Raw genomic sequence first — 24,337 nt, forward strand, 5'->3', positions numbered from 1 at the left:
TGGTCTGTATGGGAAACTTGGGAGGGGAGCTGAGATAAATGAAGTCATATGACAGGTAGGGTATGCTACCATGGAAACGTGCCATGTGGCACCAAGACGACATCGCACATTTTTCTAACTCAGATCTTTGATTACATCATTTTATATAAAGCGTTCGAAGAGGAGGAGGAGGAGGAGGAGAAGGACAAAAGGAAGATGGATGAGCGGGCAAGAAGCCATTTGCAATAGGCTTGTAATATATGCTTCCTCTCTTTGGACAGAACAGACATGCTCAGTGCTTGGATTACGCGGAGAAAACTTGGGTACCGCTTCTTCAAACCTTCAAGTCTAATCTACTGCTTCACCCCTTCAGTTTAATTTAATGATAGTTCCCTGCAGTGACTGCCTGTGTGAGAACAGCAGCATGTACAGCATCTCTCTCAAAACTTCACTCATATATTATTGTTAAGTCAGTAAGAAAACTAAGGCAGAAAAACATGGTTTTGAGGGGGGAAAGGAAGAAAATTCCTTCCTCAAATTTCCTAGCTTTTGATCCATCCAAGGTACTAGAGGTGACCATATTTCAATCAGAATAGAGCTGGAAGGGACCTTAGAGATCTTCTAATCTAACCCCCTACTCAAGCAGGATACCCTACCATTTCAGGTAGGTGGTTGGTTGTCCAGTCTTTCCTCAAAAACCTCCAGTGATGAAGCACCCACAACTTCTGAAGGTAACTGTTCCACTGGTTAATGGGCCTCACTGTTAGGAAGTTTCTCCTTAATTCCAGGTTGCTTCGCTGATTGATTAGTTTCCATCATTGTTTCTTGTATTGCCTTCTGGTGCTTTGGAAAATAAGTTGGCCTCCTCTTCTCTGGGGCAGCTCCTCAAATACTGGAATGCTGCTATCATGTTATCCCAGCCCTTCTTTTCTCTAGACTAGCCACACCCAATTCCAGCAACCCTTCTTCATATGTTTTTGTCTCCTGGCCCTTAATCATCTTAGTTACTCTTCTTTGCACTTTTTCCAACGTTCCAACATGTAGTGACCAAAACTGGATGCAATATTCCAGGTGTGGCCTTCCTAAGGATTTATAAAACGGTACTAATACTTCACATGATTTTGATTGTATACTACTTTTATACAACCAAGGATTATATTTTTTGACTGTTGCCACACACTGCTGGCTCATGTTTAAATTATCATCCACTAGGACTCACAGTTACTGTTTTCGAGCCAGGTTTTATCTAATCTGTATTTGTACCTTTGGTTTTTTTTCCTGCTTAGGTGTAAAATCTTGCTTGTCTCCACATTAAATTTCATGTTGTTGGATAGGACCCATTGTTCAAGTCTGTCAAGCTGCATCTGGATCCTGAGTTTGTCTTCTGGGGTGTTGGCTATTCCTGCCAGCTTGGTGTCATCTGCAAATTTGATGAGTTCCCCTTCTATTCCCTCATCTAAATCATTTATGAAGATATTGAAGAGTACTGAGCATAAGATGGAACCTTGTGATGCCCCACTGCTTACTTCCCTCCATGTAGTACTATTAAGGACTATTCACTGAGTATGGTTTGTCAGTCAGTTACAAATCCATCTGGTGGTGATGCTGTCTATCCCACATTTTTCTAATTTACCAAGAAGTAAGTTGTGGTCTACTTTGCTGAATACCTTGCTGAAATCTAAATATATTATGTCCACAGCATTTCGCTGGTTTACTATTAATTTTTATTTATTTATTTATATGCCGCCCTTCTCCGGAGACTCAGGGTGGCTTACAATGCGCTAAGCAATAGCCTTCATTCTTTTGTATATTTATACAAAGTCAGCTTATTGCCCCCACAACTGGGTCCTCAATTTACCTACTTTAGAAAGGATGAAGGCTGAGTCAACCTTGAGCCTTGGCGAGATTCGAACCTGCAGTAATTGCAGGAAGCTGGTCTAAATAACCTTAATAACAGGGAGCCTTAGACCACTGTACTACCAAGGCTCTTGAATTTAGTCCCTCTGTCAAAAAATGAAATAAGATTGGTTTGGCATGATCTGTTTTTAACAAACCCATGTTGACTACTAGTTATAACTTTGTTTCTAGATGTTCACATATCTTTTTTTGATTATTTTTTCCAGTATCTTCCCAGATAAGGCTGATTGCTCTGTAGTTTCCTGGGTCTGGGATTGTTGTTTTTTTCTTTCCTTTTTGAAAATGAGAACCACATCAGTTTTTTTCCAATCCTCTGGTAACTACCGGTGCTCCAGGATTTTTTAAAGATATGGTACAATGGTTCTGAAATGACAACTGCCATCTGTAATGTAATCAGGTCACTGTGAGTTATATTCATCAAGATCAGACAGGTGTTCTCTTACCATTTTCTTGCTTATTTTAATTATTTCTAGTCCACATTTGGCCCACAATGCATCCAAAACTGAGTTGTCTTCTAGCTGTTTTGTGCCTTTGGGTTTGCCTCCTAAAACAGAGGCCTTCTAAAAACAATAAAGGGACAATCCCCTTTCAGCTTTCATGCAATTCAAATGAAAGATGTGAATGATTTGTAAATCGGATTCAAGCATTTTCTTACCATATTAATTCCTTACAAGTGTTTTGTCTTGCCTACCCATCCTGATCCAACATACCTTTGATATCTTTTGGATATCTACCTTATCTCTTATCCACTTCTGCATCGGTATGTCCATGGCATCAGCAGGAGCTAGGTAGACCAATCATGTGTCTACCTTTGCTTCCTTCTCCTTGGTATGTATTGCCTCTTAATTCCCTATCTGTGATGTTTTGCTTTGGTTCCCTACCCTGCAGAATTCTAGAAATAAATGATGGAGAAGGACTTGGGACTCTCTTTGTCCTTCTATCAGTCCATCAGCAAGATAACTCTCTAAAAGCAGAACATTATGGGACCAAATGAGTTATAACTGGCTAGGGGTGGTAATGGAAACTGTGTTAAGAAAATATTCCTTAATGCAGTGTTCCTTAAACATTTTCCCCTCAGGAACTTTCCCATTTTTAAAACTTATAAGGACTTATAAGGACTTATAACTTATAACCTTTTGTTTTTATGGGCTATATTTATCATATTAAAAATTAAAACGTATGCACTTAATTTTTTAAAAAAAATAAAATCCACTACCATTGCTGCTTCTCACAATTGTTTGATGGGATTTTAATATCATATTGTTTTTCAACATAAACTGGCAAATTATTTTGATTTTGTGGGTCCCTGAGAGGGACACTCAGGGGCCTTTGGACCACACTTTGATGTGCCCTAAAACAAACACCCTTATGGGGAAAAATACTTGGGCAGCTTAGAATGTTATAGAAGCCATTTTGTTTTCAACATAAACTGACCCACAGAACATAGAAAGAAGTGTATGTAACCCACCCTATGCTTCTTCATGCACAGGCACAAATCCACCCACCGACGCCCACATATATGGTATACAAATACACCTCAAAGGAAGAATAGAAAATACATACAGCAATGCAAAACCTTCTTTCATTGCATAGAAAGAAACACAAAGACCTCTTATAGCCACTGCTGATAAAGGTGTTGAAATTCCAGAAGCCATGATCAGTATGCTTTCCCTGCTACGTTTTTCCTACATTCTAGTTTATCTATCATTGTCTTTGTTTCTTATGGACACTCTTGATTTTGTACATCTTGATTTTCCTATTCCTTAGCACTTCTTGGTGTTAGTGTCTCCGTCCTCTACCCCATGGTCATGCTGGCAACCTTCCTTAAGTCCCATATTTGGTCTAAAATGAAGAAACTGATTTTCTAAAAAAAAAATTCCCACAAAAGAACGTTAGAGAAAAGACACACAAAAATCCTTTTGCAAAGGAGTGTGGAAATTTAAGCTTGAGAAAAAGCTATACATGGTATACATGTATAGGCTGTTACAGTGGCGGGTTGCCCCCGGTTCAGACCGGTTCACAAAAACCGGTAGTAAAACTGGCGGGAAGCCCCGCCCACCGCCCCAGATGTCATCATTGGCAATCTGCGCGATCCCGTTGCAAACTGTTAGTAAAGGTAAGTAGAAGCCACCCCTGGACTGTTACTGTACTGGACCTAGATGTGCTCAGTTTAGTATTCTCCATATAGGCACCATATTAGTTGGAGAGCAAATCAGAGAAAAACAAGATTCTTCGGGTCTGTTGAGGTGAATTCTTTCCCCTTTTCCTTGCAAGAAAGAAAGAACTCAGGCTACAAGCACAAGAAAATTCTGCCTGCTTTTACTCCAAGGGAAGCCTGCTTAGGACTTATTGTGTTCAGTCAGCATGGTATCCCCAATCTATTAGTTACTAGAAAATCAGAATCCTGTATTATTTTAGAATCCTTATCAGTGAAGAAACTCTTTCTGTAAAGTGCTCGCTCTCCATACAAGGAGAAAGGGGGAATAAGTTTACCCTTGTCCCCTTGAAGCTATGCCAGTGGCTTCTCCCAACCTGCCTCCCTCTCATTGCATTTTCCACCATTTGCTCACTTTCAACCATCTCTTCCTCTGCTAGTACATTCCCAATGATTGTCACACAAACCCTCTTCCACTTCACAAGCGATTTTTGGGGGGTAAGGGGGCAGGGTCATCTTCCTTTCAAGTAAATATGGCAATTATTTTCTCCCAGCTGTTTATTTTTAAATGTGCAATCAAAAAGCCAACTGTGGCTTGGCTGTCACTTAATCAAAATATTAACATATTTCAGACATTAAGAACATAAAAGCCACATCTTTCAACTTCTTATGAGAATCTAGAGTTTATGAGCATTATTTATTCATGTACACAGCAATTGGAATCTTTGGGGAAATTCTGTGATATCGTAAGAACTCAGACAATTTCTATCTAAAAGAGGAGCTTAGAAACAACCCCTGGTTCTGGGTGCTTTTCAAAAATTATGAGATATCAGTGTATATTAATATATCAATGTATATTGAACTTGTGAATGTAATATTGGTTTATTAAATACATGCATAGTTGGTTAGGAAGTAAAATACTGTATACTTGATATATAATGAAGTAGGAGATATGTAAATTTGTATATAGAGCAAGGAATAGATTACTTATTAACTTGATTTTGACGTAAATGTTAGAAACCAGAGACGTTGAGCAATGTCCATTGTTTTACTTTTAAAACTAATAAAATAATATATTTTTAAAAAAGTTATGAGATAATGTTAAAATGATCAATGCATTTAATTGGCAAAGGTAAAGAGATTCAGATGCAATCTCAAAAGTATTGCTTCGCCTCCTGTTTTGCTCAATACCCCAGAATTTCATTCATGATTCTGTAATGTTTGGAGTTTTGTACTACATACAGTGCAGGAAAACTAAATAAGTTGTGGTTCAGCAAATAGTTTTCTTCTAAATGCAGTTGTGATCTACTCTGATGTTAAGGCCTTTCCCTCACATTTTGTGATACTCTCATAGCAAAAAATTGTGGCACGTGAATTCATGCATTCACTGGGCAGTTACCATTTCGTTCATGTGCTGGGAGCAGATACCTCCAACTTCTTGGGTCAGCCAGGTGTGGCTAAGAAGGAAAGATTTTCAAGTGCTGGTGCTCAAACTTTTCTGCATCCTCCTAGGAAACTCACCTGGTAAATTGGCTCTGCTTATTTCCTATGCCCTTTGATGCTGCTGAGAATTCTCTTTTGCTTGCAGCCTGATTATCTGGTGGTGAGGTTGTTTTTAGGATGTTGCTCCTTCTGTGAACTTCCTTGACTTATCATAGATTTGGGACAATTCTTTCCTCTGAGTTTTCTCCTCTGTATTATTCAGCAGAGCTATGGCCCTTTCCCAAGGGCACCGGTGGCTGGGTAGAGGGGAAAGGGGTGGAAAGTGTTCCTACTGTTCTTAATTTATCTGAAGGCCCCAACTAAATTTCACTGAAGATCCCATGTTTTTATGCTTTTCATAAGGTACCCCAAAACTGCTGATTGTCCCTGAACATCTGGAGTATAACTGTTAGAAATCAATCAATTTAATACATAACTTCTGCCCAATGCAATAGATTTTTTTTTTTAAACTGAGATCATTTGCACTAATGGTATCTCTCTCTGATCTTGAGAGAAATACATTGCAGTTTTATTTGCTGAAAACTGTACTGATTAGATGAACTGGAACCATTCCACTTCATGCTACCAAACTGTGTGAGGATATCAAATCAGTATGAAGTAGACTGTCTGTCACCCTTATCCACTCTCCTAGTACACAAACATCAGATTGCAGTGGTGCATTTTGATAATATTTCTGCAAATTAAGCTCAGATAAGTCTCCGGGTATCATAAGAAATAAGAAAACAAAAATCCAAGTCTAATTGCTACCATGAATGTGCAAATGTTCATTGAATACAAAACTTAGGAAAAGGATGGAAACCCAACAAAGGCAGCATTGTATACTTAGGACAGATAGCATCAAACAGCCTTAAGATAAGAATTAAATGCATTTGTAGCAATACAAGCTAATGCTTCAGGGTATCTAAGTAAGTTTGGGGCCATTAACCTTCTTGTTCTGTCATGGCGCTGATTTGATTTGCACCACTTAGACCGCAATCCTATATGACCTATCAGCAAAAAAAGCAGGTCCCATTTTGCAATATAAAACAAATTGGATCCCATCTTCCAGGGTAAGAGTAAATAGGACTGTAACTTTAACATGTATAGCTTCATTCCCTTGTCATCACAATCTGCAAAATGGAGTTTAGGCTGCAGGGGTGAATTGGAAGTGGTATGCTGCCGACAACAAGGAATGGTGAGAGGGGAAAGCATGCCGTTACTCAAAGGAAGGATTCAGAAATCAAAGGCTTCCATACAAGATCTACGCAGGGGAAACCTGGCTTGTGGAGACTGTAGATGTCTCTGTCTTGGTGCCAACAGAAGTGTCATCCTCTGCCAAAGGATTCTTTCCACAGCAAAGTGTGGTGAGCATACAGTTACGGAACTGCAAATAAAATTTTTTTAAAAATCATTAGCACATGCAACTTGCACCGTCAGGAACAAGCTGTAATAACCGTGTCAAAAGATCAGTGATAATTCTAGAATCTGGAACATGCTGATGGTTGTTCTACCAAGAAATGCATTTTCACAATTGGTCCTAATGCACCAACTGCAGCCCTTCCTCAGCTGCAGATTTAGTGAAGGTTAGCCACTGAAGGTTAGCCACGTATTAGTTCCAATTCTTCTCAAGTACCACCGAGTGTTTTATGTTGGGTCTTCAAAGTATCCACAAAATGCAATTGGTACAAACTGTGATAAACAGGTTGTTGATCTGTGCATGATATAGGGATCATATGATGCCTGTACTGGGCACAATTTAAAGTGCTAGTGTTGATCTTTAAAGCCCTACATGCAGTGGTGAAATGTAAAATTTCTTACTACCGGTTCTGTGGGCGTGGCTTGGGGGGGTTTAATATAACTGAGTGGGCGTGGCCAACTTTTTAAAAAAAAACTTTTAAAACCATTTTTTCTACAACCTCTTCGGCTGAAGAGGTTGTAAAAAAAATGCTTTTAAAACCTCTGATGATCCCAGCTGACTTGCCTGACCGGCAGAGGCTTTCTTTTTTTTAAAAAAAAAGCCTCTGATGATCCCAGCTGAGCCGCGCGATCATCAGAGTCTTTTTTTTTACTTTTAAAAGCATTTTTTAGGCCAAAGAGGTTGTAGAAAAAATGTTTTTAAAAATAAAAAAAAGCCTCTAATGATTGTGCGGCTCAGCTGGGCAATGTGGGGGGGGACAGGGATTTTTGCTACCGGTTCTCCGAACCACCCACCTCCATTGCTACCGGATTGGGTGATCCGGTCCAAACTGGGCGCATTTCACCCCTGCCTACATGGCTTACAATCAGGTGACCTGCAAGTCCTCCTCTCCTGCTTTGAGCCTCCCGTGTGTCTGATAGATGCTTCTGAAGATGCCTCCTGTGCCACAAACTTGGTTATTGGATACCCAGGGCTTTTTCTGGGTAGTTCCAGCTAGGGAATCCCTAAAGATATAGCTAAGAAGACACATTTAATTCTCATTCCCCTAGAATTTAGGATGATGGCAAAGACACAACTCTTTGGTCAAGCTTTTATAATTTTAATCATTTCAATTTTCAGCCAACTTTAAGTCATTTAATTATAAAATGAATATAACTTGAACTTGATTTAAATTGCGACAGTCGTACTTTTTTATTACTGTAAACTGCCTTGAGAGTTGCAAGGTGAGATATAAATTTCATAATAAATAAAATGCATAAAAATCTGGACACTGCTGTGTGTATTCATTCATAAGGCCAGCCTCCCACCATCTGCCTCCCTGGCCCTTTGATTCATTTGGAATGATGGGGTTTGTCCCAGTGTTTTGGATTTGGAAAAATCCAAAATTTTTCCCTCCCGGTTCTGTGGGCGTGGCTTGGTGGGCGTGGCAGGGGAAGGATATTGCAAAATCTCCATTCCCACCCCACTCTGGGGCCAGCCAGAGGTGGTATTTGCCGGTTCTCCAGAACCTGTTGGAACCTGCTGGATTTCACCCCTGGTTTGTCCCAAAGGTGCTGTTTCAAAAGGCAACTGGAATTCGTTTTTTCTTTGAAGACATTTTGCTTCTCAACCAAGAAGCTTCTTCAGTTCTGACTAAAGCTTCTTGGATGAGAAGCGAAACATCTTCAAGAAAAAAATAAAGTCTAATTGCCTTTTTGAAAAAGTCTAGTTGCCTTTTGGGACAACCATGACTGGATGAGTAAGACTCTGCATAGACGATGGGGTTTGTAGTCTAATGTAACTGTCAGGCATAGCTGGTTAAGTCTTTATTTGTCTTTCCATGGTGGTTCCTCCTGAAATCCTAGAGAAAGTGCTTCTATTTATCTTAATTGGTCCCTGTGTTTCAAGGTAAGTGAAAATCCTTGGCACGCTCCAGACACCAAGGACATAATTCATAAACCTATAATTCATTCTGCTTAAAATAACAGAGTTCAGCCTTCTTGCCTTGAAAGGCTCACAAACAGTGAGGTTCGTTAGCAGCTTCGTTTGATCCAATGAAAGAAGGAGACCCTTTTGGCAAGTTCAAGAGTGTAAGAACATCTTCTCTGGCCCCAAACTTCGACCCCAACCCCAACCCCCAACCCCCACCAGTGGTGGGATACAAGTAATTTAACAACTGCCCTAATGATTTCTTCCAACAACCAGTTTGCCAAACTGCTCAGAAAGTTAACAACCGGTTCTCCTGAAGTGGTGCGAACTGGCTGAATCCCACCACTGACCCCGCCCCCAATCCCTTGAACAAGTTGCTTGGGATTTTCAGACTGACGTGTCAGCCCCAGCAAGATGCATTGCTGCTTAACACATTCAGTCAAGAGAGTAGATATGTCATGGGCTGGTTTCATTTGCCATCTGGCAATGAAATCACTGAAAGTTCTGCCGGTTTCCTCCAATCCTGTGTTTATAATAGGGAGAATAATTAGTCTACCTGGCAGGGCTTGCAAAATGAATTATTATGACGTATATTGGAAGCACTTTAAGCACTTAGGGAAAATGCTGTAAATGCCCATCATCATTACACTCTTGAAAAGCTGTGGCAACATTTCCAAGTTACCTGTTTGTTCATTACGATATAAATCACTGGGTTGTAGATTGCAGAGCTCTTGGCAAAGAAGGACGGGATGGTCATAAAGACAGGGCCAAAGTCAGATCCTTGATGAGTAAAGATATAGAAAGCCACAGAGGCGTAAGGGACCCAGCAAACAAGGAAGGCAATCACCATAAGGATGACCATGCGAGTGACTTCTTTCTCGGCCTTCTGGGTGGTGGCTGACTCCTGTTGCTGAGCAGCGGCCTAAAAAGCACAACAAGGGACATGGTTGAGACTTCGCAACTGTGCTGTTCAGAACGGGCAGATGTTAACCAGAGGAAGGGCCCTGCACATTGTAATATGTGTTGGAAAGAAGAAACTCTACATTATGTGCAGCTCTCAAAAAACGTGTGCAGCCTGCAGTCCTACCTGTAGTTGACACATTTGTGTGTGTGTGTGTGTGTGTGTGTGTGTGTGTGTGTGGTTAAGTTAAAATTAAATGTAGTAAACTTAAGGGGGGAAAGTCTGGATAAAGGAAACCACTTATGAAAATAAGTGGAGGAAGTTTGAGAAGAAGGTGGGTTTTACTTCAGACTTGATCATTTGTGGTTTTGCCCACCTCCATTGTTCTCCTGTCCCCATCTTCATGAGGCCCTAACACAAATGCTCCCATAATATACACATATACTCTAAATATACACATAAAGCACATATCTGAGATGCTGGAGAAGGATCACTCAATAATCTATTAGAACTTGGTGAACTCTTAGCATTGATGTAGCTGGAAAAGCCTAGGAAATTGCAGATACACTGCAGAAAATGGTGGAAGTGGTTATGACTATAACATTATCTCCAAAGAGAACCAACCAATCAAAACGTTTAATATCTTAACAACTCTAGTTCTTATTCTCCCTGTGTGGATTAAATGTTTTCAATCTGAATTGGTCTGGTGGAGAAAAGGTTCCTCTTTCTGTAGAATCACCCACCTCTTTAACAGTGCAGACGAGACGACCGTAGCAGAAGAAGATAACTGTCAATGGAGTGACAAAGTGTACAAGGAACATATAGATGACAAAGGACTCGTTATGGACTTCTGGGGTTGGTGTATAATAATCAACTCCACATGAGCTCTGCATGCCTTCTGGGATATACCTGTATTTAAATAAAATATAGGTAGAATATTACAGTTTGCAGAATTAAATAGTCATACTAACCCTTTAATATTGTTAATATGTGCACTACTTCCCTAAATAAGTAAAAGTTATGTAGGCTTTCTGCAGTGGTGAAATCCAAATTTTTTTACTACCAGTTCTGTGGGTGTGGCTTAGTGGGCGCGACTTGGTGGGTGTGGCAGGGGAAGGATACTGCAAAATATCCATTCCCACCCCACTTCAGGGGAAGGATATTGAAAAATCTCCATTCCCACCCCACTCTGGGGCCAGCCAGAGGTGGTATTTGCCAGTTCTCCGAACTATTCAAAATTTCTGCTACCGGTTCTCCGAACTGCTCAAAATTTCCGCTACCAGTTCTCCAGAACCTGCTGAATTTCACCCCTGGCTTTGTATCTTTGAAAAAAGATACCTTGGGAGCATTACTTACTTATTTGAGAGTGGTAAGATTTGTTTATTTATTTTTATATCCAAGATAGTATCAAGTAACCAAGAGTCAGTTTTGTGTAGTGGTTAAGGCACCAGTCTAGAAACTGGGGGGACTGTGAGTTCCAGTCCCACCATGGGCACAAAGCCACCTGGGTGACCTTGGGCCAGTCACTTTCTCTCAGCCCTAAGAAGAAGGCAGTGGGAAACTACCAGTACTACTGAAAACCTTGCCAAGAAAATTGTAAGGACTTGTCCAGGCAATCTCCAAGAATTGAACACGATTGAGTGAAAGGGGAGTAAAATCAGGTAAACAGAGCTACTTCACTATTCTGGCTATTGAGTTAACTATTTATTTGTTTCTTCATTAACATAAGAGTCTATGCATTTGGTACCAGTCTTAGAGGCATGGAACTGCTGAGGCTTTTTAGCCAACTCAGCTTGCTGATGTTGATTTGAATAGTCACCTTACTGTGTTTCCCTGAAAATAAGACCCTGTCTTATATTTTTTTGAACCCTGAAATAAGTGCTTGGCCTTATTGCCATGCGCTCAAAAGCCCGATTGGGCTTATTATCGGGGATGTCTTATTTTGGGGGAAACAGGGTATTTGTAAAGTTACATACAGAATATAGGAAGAGAATAAGAAAAGCAGACAGATAAGGAATGTGGACATGCACATTAAAATAGGATACATCAGGGATTTACCCCGATGAATGAATACAGGAGTAATATCATTGAGATTTTGGATACTCAGAGCTTGGTGCCAACAAAAATTCTCTGTATAAATTATTTTTCCACGATAAAATTTAAAAAATGATGATTTTTAAAAAATCCAACGTCTTCTGAATTTTTCCAACTTGGCATCTGATGTATTGAGCCAATCAATGATCATACTGTATGGGGAATCCTGGAAATTGCTGTTCAACACACCCAGAAAATGCCAGGTTGGAAAAGACTGACAAATTTATAATCCCTGAATATTTATAGCAAAATTTATAATTGGCGCACCTGGACCTACGTATTCCTTCTATGATCCCCATTAGCTCTTTTATGTCCATACATCAATTCATACCAGGGACTCAACAGCTACCCACCTTGACCATCCAATCAGAGGAGGAGCAGCACAAGCCAAGGCCATGATCCAAGTGAGAGACACTCCCATGAAGGCATGAGTTTCGGTGAAACGGAAGTTGCTCATGGGCTTACAAACTACTACATATCTTTCTACAGCCAGGACTACGAGAGACCAAAGAGCTATCTCACCTGTAAGAGAATAAAGCAATCATTCGGATAGATATTAGAAAATCAACCGCAGAAAGATGGGGAAACATTTCCATGACTAAAAATGAAAATGCTATTTTTTGATTTCGATTATTGTGATCCTTCATAACGTTGTTATATCGCATTGCATTCATGTGCTTCCCACTCAGAAAATATCCATGGAATATTTTGCAAGGATAAAACAAGGAACAACAGTAAAATAAAAACAACCTAATAGAACATAAAAATCCAGACAGTCATATAATTAATCTACATTTAAAAATTTCAAGAGCCATAAATTACCCAAAAGAAGTGTTAATATTCAAATGTCTGCCAAAGGACAAAATGTTGATAGATGTACAGTGAATATGCCAGCTAGATTTCTTAAGAAAAAGAATAATCTACAGAACAGAGAGAACCTCAAGAATAGAGGAGTTGGGAGAAGAGACCTCTGGGACTCTTGCAACAAGCAGTAGAGATGGGTGGGAAAAGAGGGGCTCTTCATCTTGACAGGGCCTAAACTGTTTAGGGCTTTAAATATCAACAACACAGTGCACTCTGAGGCCCTGTCCCTGAAAATCACAGGTTCTGGCAACTGTAGCTGCCACATCAATGAAATAAAATCTTTTCATTAGCCACGTTCACAGTCTTTGGTCTGGGGAAAACACTGTAGATCCCTGATCTATACCATTTTGAACAGGACTGGAAAACTGACTGGGGATGTAGTGTAGGTAAAAAAATAAGAGTGGAATACTTAAAATGGCCAGATCCAATAAGCAGTTTTTCTACTCTGTTCTTCACTCTGTTCTTATCTAATTGTCTCCAGACATTCTGCCACATGTAACATATTACAGTAACCCATATTAAGGGTTTGCCAATAGATGCAGTATAGGGCAGATAGATGGACCATGGCTGCTACAAGGCACGAAAAGCCAGCCATTTTCCTATGGTAGATTGATTTTATGTATTGTAACTGCTGCAAGATTCACAATGATAATGAATATCATTAATGAAATCCTTCAGTGGAGGAATGGATTGTGAAAATGTCAGAACTCACAGAGAGGGCAAAACTGAACCTGTTTGGGCAGATTAAAAGCAACAAAAAACTTTTCTGAAAGACTGGAAATCTTATACGGACTTTTTGCTGAAAGAAGAAAGAAATTAAATGATGATTTATGGGTTTGAAGATTAAGATAGATATGGGTTAAATGAGGGCCTGAAGGAATTGATATAATATCCAAGAAGGAGGCGGGATTATAAAATTATAACTTTCTGTTGAAAAGAAGATCAGAAATCATTATATTTCTTTATTTTCTTTTCATTGCACTTTTTCTCCTTTTCTTTCTTTCAATTTGTCTTTTATTGTATGGAAAAATTCTTAGTAAATATATTTTCAATATATTTCAAGTCAATATATTTCTGAGGAATTTTCACATTGGTGATAGAGACATTGTAAATACAATATTTTGGGGGTCAATCCTCGGCACTTCCAATATACACCAAGCATCAGAGAAACCTTGAGGATAATCCTGTTCTTAGAATGGATCCAGAATTGTTTGCAAAGAGGAAGTACCAAGGTGCATTTTAGCTACGGTAAGTATCTCATGTCATTCCCAGGATCTTATTCCATGTCTAATGAGTCTCTTTGAAAGTGTCCTCATTTTTGAAGTTCAACCAGTGGTGGTTTCAGATTTTCTTACCACCGGTTCGCCTCACGTGCACACTTTCCATGCATGTGCCCGGCCTTCCATGCATGTGCTTTGCTCATGCGTGCGCCTTCCACGCATGCGCCTGGCCTCAAAAATGTGCCTAAATAGACAGCATAGGGCTGGGGCAGGTGGGCAGGCCCACCTGCGATCTCTGCTACCAGTTCGCCTGCATACCACCTCTGAGTTCAACCTGTATATGAATGTGGCAGGTCTCTGTAATTTTGCCCAGAGCTGTCCCACTTAAATGCACAGAGTAGGGGAAAATTTAATAAGGAAAAAATAAAGCAGCCAATTCCTTTTCCTGACTATCCTAACATTTCTATATGCTTATCTTTTTATATTTTATTCATAAAATAATTCAATCTGTGCGACTCTCCCCTTCAGACAGTTATTTCCTAGGGAAGTATATTTATGCCCAAGGAAGGAAACATTGGCATCAAAACACAAATAATAAGGTGTTAAACATTTAAACAAAATTTGTTTATCAGTGATTGCATGACCTCTGTAAATGTCATACACTAAAGAAAATAAATAACAAATAATAGTGAAATAAGTTACAATTAGGGACATTGCTGTTTTATGCCATATTATACTATACTATGCTCACACACCAGAACTTCCAACCTTTTCTCAAAATTATAAAAACCCATCATTTTTCATTCCTTTCCATCTCCAGTTTTGAACTTCAACAACATTCCAATATTTATGCCTTAAAAGTCACAACACTCCTCTTATTTCTGTCTTGAAGAATAGTTGAATGTAGGATTTGTCCCTTAGAGCACTTAAGAGGGGTGAGTTCTTGGAACACTTTTTAAATCTAAATGTTATTTTCTTCAGTATCTGCCTGCACTCAAGCAATAATGTTAGAGCAGACACTTCTTAAAAGTTTGCTTCCTTCTCAAGGAATTTCATTAGAAGTTGTTTCTTTTGTAAAACAGTTTTACATTGTTTTTGTAAACAGTGAAATCAATGGAATTTGTAGAAAAGCCACTTTTCTAAACTTTAAACATTCCAACATAAAAGGTGAAAGGAAATAAGCTGGGATTTATCCATTTCTTTGGTTATATATAATGGCATTCTAAAGAGAGGAAGACTTTGGTAGAATTTGTTTTTTCTAGGTTATTTTATTTCAAAATTAGGGCTCCTCTGAGGCCAGTACATTTGAGTAGTAAAATATATAATAATAAACCAAATTTAAATCATTGCAAGATGATGTTTGCAACTGACTTGAACACATAAATAATTTTTAACGTTTTAAATTTACTGCCGGCTGGTGTGTCGATTTAGTAAAGTTTTGCCAGTCCATTAAATTGTGAAAACTTGCCAGAGACACCTATCCTCTGCCTGAACCAGACAAAGATCACAATAAGAATTTTTGTCTAAAGAAGAAGGTTGGTGAACAAATTAACAAAGATTTTATGTTAGCGCTTTTGAATCTGAGTGTGATTTTTACCATTTCATAGTCACATTAATAACTTGCTTCTTCTTCTTTTCTTTTTTTTTATTCTGCTAGCATTTAAGTCCAGATACTAAATTCAAGATATAACTAGAATTTCCCAATGTTAATTGTTTTGGAAATTCTGCTTTGGTGTTAGAAAGAACATGCCAAGAACCCTACAGGGAAAATCTGAACTATGCAACAGCCTACAGGTTCATTATTATTATTATTATTATTATTATTATTATTATTATTATTATTATTTATTAGATTTCTATACCGCCCTACTCCCGAAGGACTCAGGGCGGTACACAGCCAAACAATAAAAACACATACAATACAAAATTTAAAAAATAGAATAAAATCAAATTAAATAATTTTGGCCCCGACAAATTTAAAACCCCAAACTTTTAAAACCAATTTAAAATTGAATATATAAGTACTAAAAAATATTTAAAATTTTAAAAATCTTTTATAAAAGAGGGGGAAAATTAGGCCAGGCCGGCCTGGTGAAATAGTAAGGTCTTTAAGGCGCGGCGGAAGGTGCGCAGATCCGGGATCCTCCGTATCTCTGGGGGGAGCTCGTTCCAGATAGTAGGTGCCCCCACAGAGAAGGCTCTCCCCCTGGGGGCCGCCAGTCGGCATTGTTTGGCTGACGGCACCCGGAGGAGCCCCTCTCTATGGGAGCGTACCGGCCGGTGGGAGGCTATTGGTGGTAGTAGGCGGTCCCGCAAGTACCCGGGTCCTAAGCCATGGAGCGCTTTAAAGGTGGTAACCAAAACCTTGAAGCGCACCCGGAAGACCACCGGGAGCCAGTGCAGCTCGCGCAGGAGAGGTGTTACATGGGAACGCCATGTCGCTCCCATTACCACCCGCGCGGCCGCACTCTGCGCCAGTTGGAGCCTCCGGGTGCTCCTCAAGGGGAGCCCCATGTACAGAGCGTTGCAATAGTCCAGGCGGGAGGTGACAAGGGCATGAGTGACCGTGCGTAAAGAGTCCCGATCCAGAAAGGGACGCAACTGGCGAATCAGGCGAACCTGATGAAAAATCCTCCTGGTCATGGCCGTCAAGTGCTCTTCTAAAGACAGCCGTGAGTCCAGGAGAACGCCCAAGTTGCGAGCCCTCTCCGTGGGGGCCAATGATTCGCCCCCAATAGTCAGTGATGGCGTCAACTGACTATATCGGGACGTCGGAAACCACAGCCACTCAGTCTTGGATGGGTTGAGCCTGAGCCTGTTCCTCCCCATCCAGATCCGTACGGCCTCCAGGCACCGGGACATCACTTCAAGGGCATCGTTGGGGTGATCCGGGGTGGAGATGTACAGCTGGGTGTCGTCAGCGTACTGATGGTACTCCACCCCGAAACCACGGATGATCTCGCCCAGCGGCTTCACATAAATGTTGAACAGGAGAGGCGAGAGGACCGACCCTTGCGGCACCCCACATATGAGGGGCCTCGGGGTCGACCTCTGTCCCCCTGTCAACACAGACTGCGACCGGTCAGAGAGAAAGGAGGAGAACCACCGCAACACAGTGCCTCCCACCCCCAACTCTTCCAACCGGTGCAGCATGATACCATGGTCGATGGTATCAAAAGCCGCTGAGAGATCTAACAGGACCAGGACAGAGGAGCACCCCCTGTCCCGAGCCCTCCAGAGATCATCAACCAACGCGACCAATGCTGTTTCCGTGCTGTACCCGGGCCTGAAGCCCGACTGGAACGGATCCAGATACGTCGTTTCATCCAGGTGCTGGGGGAGCTGTTGCGCGACCACACTCTCAACAACCTTCGCAACAAAGCGAAGATTGGAGACCGGACGATAATTTACCAACATTGCCGGGTCCAGGGAAGGCTTCTTGAGGAGAGGCCTCACCACCGCCTCTTTCAAGGCGGCGGGAAAGTCACCCTCACTCAGCGAAGCGTTTATAATCCCCTGGAGCCAGCCTCGTGTCACTTCCCGGGAAGCCAGTACTAACCAGGAAGGACACGGGTCCAATAAACAAGTGGTCGCGTTCAGTCTACCCAGAAGCCTGTCCACGTCCTCAGGGGTCACAGGATCAAACTCATCCCAGATAACATTCTCAAGACCTGCCCCTGTCTCTCCCCCTGAGACTACCCAGTCGGAGTCCAAATCTTCCCGAATCTGAGTGATTTTGTCATACAGATACTGAACAAAATCCTCGGCTCTACCCTCCAAGGGGTCCTCCCGCGCTTCCTGGTGGAGCAGGGAGCGGGTCACCCTAAAGAGGGCGGCCGGGCGATTATCTGATGACGCAATAAGAGCAGCAAAATAACTACATTTCGCTGCTTTTATCACCACTAAGTAATTCCTAATGTGGGATCTTACTAGTGTCCGGTCAGATTCAAGAAGACTGGCCCTCCAACTACTCTCTAGGCGTCTTTTCCGGCGCTTCAACTCCCTCAGCTCCTCGGTAAACCAAGGAGCCAATTGAGATCGGCGCCGGGTCAGAGGCCGCGAAGGCACGACCCGATCCAGAGCACCAGCAGCCGCCCTATCCCAGGCGGCCACCAGGTCTCCAGTCGAGGCGTGTGCCAGAACCTCAGGAAATGGCCCAAGCTCCGTCTGGAATCTGTCAGGTTCCATCAGGCGCCTGGGGCGGAACCATCTGACCGGCTCCGCCTCCCTGCGGCGGGGTGCAGCGGTTCGAAAGTCGAGACGAAGGAGAGAGTGATCTGACCATGACAAGGGTTCAGTAACTATATCCCCTATATCAAGATCCCTCAACCACTGTCCAGAGACAAAAACCAGATCCAGCGTGTTTCCCCCTGTGTGGGTAGGGCCATGAATTAACTGGGTCAGGTCCATAGCTGTCATGGAAGCCATGAACTCCCGAGCCATCTCTGACGTCTCACCCACGGACGGCAGGTTGAAATCCCCCATAACCATAAGCTTAGGGGTATCAACCGCCACCGCGGCGATGACGTTGAGTAGCTCGGGCAGGGCTGTTGCCACGTGGCAGGGAGCCAGGTACGTGATCAGCAAACCCATCTGAACCCCATGACCCCATTTCACAAAAAGGGATTCACAGCCGGCCGTCTGAGGAACAGTGGCCTCCCTCGGTCTCAGACCTTCTTTAATGATAACCGCTACCCCCCCACCCCTCCCCTGTGACCTCGGCTGATGGAATGCTTGGAAACCTGGCGGGCACATTTCAACGAGGGGAAACCCCCCCTCCTGGCCCAACCAGGTCTCTGTAATACCTGCCAGGTCCGCACCCCCCTCCTGAACAAGATCACAGATGAGGGGGGCTTTATTTACTACGGACCTGGCATTGCACAGCATCAGCCGAAGGCCTGGGTCCTGAGGGTCTATGCAACCTGAGGAGCGAGTAGAGCCTTGGGGGCCGGAGCACGCCACCGCTCGTAGACAGCGAGTGCGCACTCCCCTAACACGATATGGCCCCCTGCTCCCGCCATATCTACCCCTCCCACCTACAGTACTGATGTTCAAAAAACTATCCGGACAAGCTCTAACCCCCCCCTCGATCCCGGGTCCTCCATCCCCCACACCACGCTTCACTGCCAGACCCGACCCTCCCCCTTGTGGGTTATCCCCCATACCCACAGCCCGAATTCCAATCTGACCCTCCCCCTCCCTAGGACCCCTTAAAAATTTGACTAAAAATTTTGTTAAAAAACCCCTCAATCCCCTCGTTTTCACATGCCACCTCTCTGGGTCCCAAAACCCTTCCTTGAGGTGGGCCCTCGATAGTGAGGAGGGCCACATCTGCGAGAAGGGGGAATCTCGCAGCGCAAGAAGATCTGCAGATCTGCAGTCGTATACATCTCCAAAATGCAGCGATGGAGGCCCAAAGCTCAGACAGGGGACTTCACAAAAGATGTAACACAGCCAATTGTTCATCGATGTGCTGTTGGTGTCTCAACTGTCCTCCCACAACAGCACACAACATTAAGGGAAAAGTGACATTTAGGAAGAGGAATCAAAATACATACCACCCAATGTAGCAAAGAAGCCTTCAAGGTTGCATCCTACTGTCCCAAAAATGAAATATCCATTCATAGAAGTGTACATGGTAGTGGTGAAGCCAACCAAGACCATGAATAGATTGGCTACTGCCAAATTTAACAGGATGTAGTTCAAGGGTGTTCTGAGTTTCTTGTGTTGGATGGTGACATAGAGGGTTAGAAAATTGATGGGAAAACCAAGCAGAATCAGAAGAAACATGTACGCAGCCAAGGCAGAATATTTCCATGGGTCTGCCAAATAATATTGAGGATACTCATATGGACTCCGAACAATACCAGTCTTGTTCGACATAGGGATATAGAAATTAAGGCCTTCCGTTCCATTCATGGTAGCAGCTTCTTAGATATCTTGTTTCCAGCAAAAATGCCTCTCTTTCTAACTCTCTTCTTATCTATGAGCAGTTACTGGTTGAGCTGCTCCTTCCAAGCTAACACTGTTCCCTTTATAAAAGGTGACCCTGGTTAAGACTATGTTACTGGTGTCAGCACAACTTAGACTTAGGTCAACATCAATCATAATAATCCAAGATAAAATTGGTCCCTTTAATTCTACACACTGCATTGACACTCACCTGGTACTGTGGCTTCGTTTCAAAAGAGCTGTAAGCATATGCAGATACCCAGCATGGGTAGTTACACGGAGATGTGAAATTGGGTGAAGGACATAGTAGCCAGTCAGCTTCTGTCTGGTCCAAGAGGTTGCTTTGTGCTATTTGTTCTTGCCAATACAAAAACATCACACCGTCCTTCTGGAAAACCTCACCTGTATCAGAAGGAGGCAGCCCGCTCTCAATAGTGATACAGAGAATGTTTAGCAACTTTTAGGGCACTAGTTCCTCATTCACATTGTCAAACAAGGACAATAGGCACATACAATTTAAAATTACTTTGAAAGTGGCTTCTTTGAAAGAATTCTGGGAATTATGTTGATGCTGAGTGTGTGTGCATGTGTGTGTGTGTGTGATTTGATACAACTGCCCACTGTTTGCACAGAACTACAATTCCAATTTCCTGCAGTTAGTCCTCATGAGGTGAAATAAGAATGAAACTGATCTTACACTTATATCAAAGAATTTATTTGCATTTTAACTTGACTACCATTAACCATCATTTATAATATGTCTACTGATTCGAACATCACTACAATTAAAAACCAAGCACAAAACCAAGTAATGCAAAATAGCATTAAGCCATTGTCACAGTAAACAGAAAACAATAAATAACCACATCTGTATAAAAAGGTAAACTAGAGCTGTATTCTTTAATTGATAAAGAATGAGACACGTGGCATAACTGAAGAATTTTGATGGAATTTGGGAGAGCCCATTGGCTCTGCTTACATGAGAAATGAAAGGGGGAAAGGAGAAACGTATCTACATCTCCCAAATCATTAACCAATCCTCTTTTTCTGATTTATGCTAATGTAACTGTAATGTGACTATATCATATCCCTACAGGACTGCTTTTGTAAGTAAAGAATATTCCACTCTTGTGCAGAGATATCATTCTCTCTCTTATGGCTTTTAAGTAATAGCTATAAAAATTAAGGCATACACTTCAGAACTGAATCCCCCATTCTGCATCTGTTGAACTATCATTGTCCAAAGCAGAGTTCTAATATACTTAGGTTAACTACACAACCTGCTTTTCCCCCCCACCCAAATCATATGTTCAGAAATCCCTTCTGGACAGTAGCCCAAAAGAACTGATAGAGAAACCAAAGCCATTCTTGAAATTCCCAGAAACACAAATGATCCCCTATTATTTCCAGGGATAATTGCTGTCAAGTAACTGTCTCTTGATAAAAATGGGAGCAAAGCATACATTACAAGAAGAAAATCTATTCTAGGAGATATTTATAGACAAAGATTACATGGAGATTAATTGAACAGGTTAATCAAGACTAAAATAGGTCTTCTGATTGATTTCACATAATGGTTATGATTACACCATAAAATAAAATAAACAGCTCAGTTAACAAATATGTATGCACCATCATTTTCTCTTTGCATTTCTGACAGCTCTTTAAGCAAGCTTTGGGGCTTAGCATGTTTTCCAATCCAAAATGGCTGACATTTTAAGTTTCTAAAACTGAAGTAAACATGAAGTAAACCACAAAACTCACTTAATGTGATGGCAATTAACTTGGCAGAAACTGAATCTGGATTTGGATTCAATTCAGAGTTTAATATAATGAAGAATGTAGGAAAAGGAAGGAAGGAAGGAAGGAAGGAAGGAAGGAAGGAAGGAAGGAAGGAAGGAAATGAAACACTATATATCTTAGTGATCCGTCTTCTATATACAAACAATTGATTCTTCTAGACCATAGTTTTTATATTTCATATTTATAGAGGTATTACCTGTGTGTACCTACTGTATATTTCACAAAGATTAAAGGTTTTTAAAAATTACGGAAAGCAACAGTCACTGTCTTGCTCCCCAGACCATTATTTTTATCTAGAACATTTTCTGCATTGCTACCCTTATTTTTGAAACTAACTGAAGTGTGCATGTAGTACGAAGATTACACTTGGGCAAATCAATTGGGTGGATCTGGTGGGAGGCAATACCCAGTTTGCAGCAAGACAGAGGATGGGGTGGAGACTACGTTTTCTCAGCAAATGAGCTTCCAGATCTCTGCTGCTCTCATTTACTGTTGAGTCCCAAAAACCAGTTTAAGTAATCTGACGTTAAAGAACAATTTGAACATTTCCAACTGTTGTGCTGTGTGAGGGTAAAATCTCAATGGATTACCCTAGAGGAAATGTTGCCTGGAATATAAACCTGGCAGCTTTTATTTTGGGCTCTCCTCTTTGTTGTTGTTGTTTGGGGTGATACTACACTTCCAAAAACAATTAGAAAAAAGAAAAAGAAGCAGAAATCTTATTCATCCTTTTTGACCCAAGAACCTTTAAATGGAAAATATCAGCACTTAAAATATGGGCCTTCTGCATACAGTTTCTGGTCCTGCCTTCAAGGCTTAAATATTCCCTTTTCCTTTGCAGACTATTGGGAGGAACTGCAATACCTCATCAAAAATTAAGAAGCTAGTATAAGCTGCAGCAGGAGTGGAAGAAGGGCAAAAAGGAATAGAAATGTACTGTGACAAAATCACTTAGTTGCGAAATTGTGCCTGAATTATGCACAAAATTACACAAGTCAGCAGTTGTCATCTTTTCTTCATGAAGGAAGATGTAGAGGTACTTCATAAATAACACTGATTCCATGCCGTATTGATTTAAAACCAGAGTTAGTATATTTGACTCATCTTTATTAGTGATACATGCATATTTAATTAAGCTTTAACTGTATTTCTTACCTTATTATTTTTATTACTGCCTGCAATTTGGCAGTTCAAATCTCACCAGGCTCAAGGTTGACTCAGCCTTCCATCCTTCCAAGATGGGTAAAATGAGGACCCAGATTGTTGGGGGCAATATGCTGACTCTGTAAACCACTTAGAGAGGACTGTAAAGCACTGTGAAGCGGTATATAAGTCTAAATGCTATTGCTATTACAAAAAAACTCCACAACTTCTCCAAGGAATGAGGGCCAGAGGTGCAGAAAGAGATAGAAGCAGAGTCATGAATTCATCCAATGCTAGCCAATCAAAGATGTGCATAGTCAATTCTGCTGCAGACTTCCCAAGCCACAATTCACTGAACGTGTTCATGAGGACAAAAATGAGCAGCATGCATATCAGAATACAAGGAATGCATCTTAGAACTATTTTATACATATTAATGTCCAGATCAAACCTGTAAATAAAATATATTAATAGTGAAGAGCAAAGAAATGCAGCTGATTTTGGTAAATATTATATGTCCCTCTGCTTTGAGAAACCAAACCAATTACCACAATTCATTCAAGAGGTAGGGAGGTAGGGAGGAAGGGAGGGAGGGAGGGAGGGAGGAAGGAAGGAAGGAAGGAAGGAAGGAAGGAAGGAAGGAAGGAAGGAAGGAAGGAAGGAAGGAAGGGACATTGCCAACCCAATGTGGGAAAGCAAACCTGGAAGGAGATGCCTTGGTGAGAAATAAACAGATTTTGCCATTAGGAACACTTCCTACCCAGCCAAGCTCATCCAAGGACATGGGAAATTGCAAGTGGACATGGCCTAAATAGCTAATAGTTTCTTAAGCACTGCATGGATTTGGCATTGTTGGATTAAAGGTTTATCTTTCAGATAACGAAATGGATAATATTAAGCACTGATTCAATAAGCCATTGCTGAGGTGTGCATAGCTTACCAGTAAAACTATGTCACCTACATCAATTGGGTGGGAAAAAAAGAACAACAAAAGAGAAACATGAGATACTATTTAAACATTGTTCTAATCTGTAAAAGCAAGGCAAAGGTTATCATCTTAACCAATTTGTTTAAACTGCCATTTCTGAATTAAATGTGTGCTTATAGGAACCACTGGAAGGTCTGAGAAATAATGAAGAGACATAAAGAGACACCTTTGCTGGCATGAAAAATCTGCAGTCAAGACCACTGTCAAAGTTCCTGCTAGAGCTGCATATGGTTAACACTGCCGTCTTAGCCGTCGCTTCCATTTAACTGTTTTCATCCCAACACGGAACACCAAATGCTGCCTTAGCAGCCCACTCAGTGTCCCATCTAGGTCAGTGTTCCCTGTATCAGGTTTTCCCAACTTGGTACCCTTTTCTCCCAGAATTGCTACGCATTATGGTCAGGTGCTTCATGGACAATTCTTTGCCTATGTATGATTATGTCTGTCATGAAGATCTGTTCTACAGAGGTGTTTGGAACAGTAACTAGCAAGAATCCAAGGACACAGTCTGACC

The 24,337-nt window shown here is 41.4% G+C and overlaps 1 protein-coding gene across 1 annotated transcript; it reads right to left on the reverse strand.

The window, feature by feature from the left end:
• Nucleotides 1–4,711: 4,711 nt before the first annotated feature.
• On the reverse strand, nt 4,712–19,856 carry RHO (rhodopsin). Its single transcript, XM_034431591.2, has 5 exons — nt 19,496–19,856; nt 12,207–12,375; nt 10,503–10,668; nt 9,541–9,780; nt 4,712–6,917 (listed from the first exon to the last, which is right to left on the reverse strand). The coding sequence occupies exons 1-5, from the start codon at nt 19,854–19,856 to the stop codon at nt 6,795–6,797; spliced, it is 1,059 nt and encodes a 352-aa protein (XP_034287482.1). The 3' UTR covers nt 4,712–6,794.
• Nucleotides 19,857–24,337: the final 4,481 nt, after the last annotated feature.

Source organism: Pantherophis guttatus, chromosome 2 (assembly GCF_059756535.1).
Source record: "Pantherophis guttatus breed Tessera chromosome 2, ASM5975653v1, whole genome shotgun sequence".
Lineage (NCBI taxonomy): Eukaryota > Metazoa > Chordata > Lepidosauria > Squamata > Colubridae > Pantherophis > Pantherophis guttatus.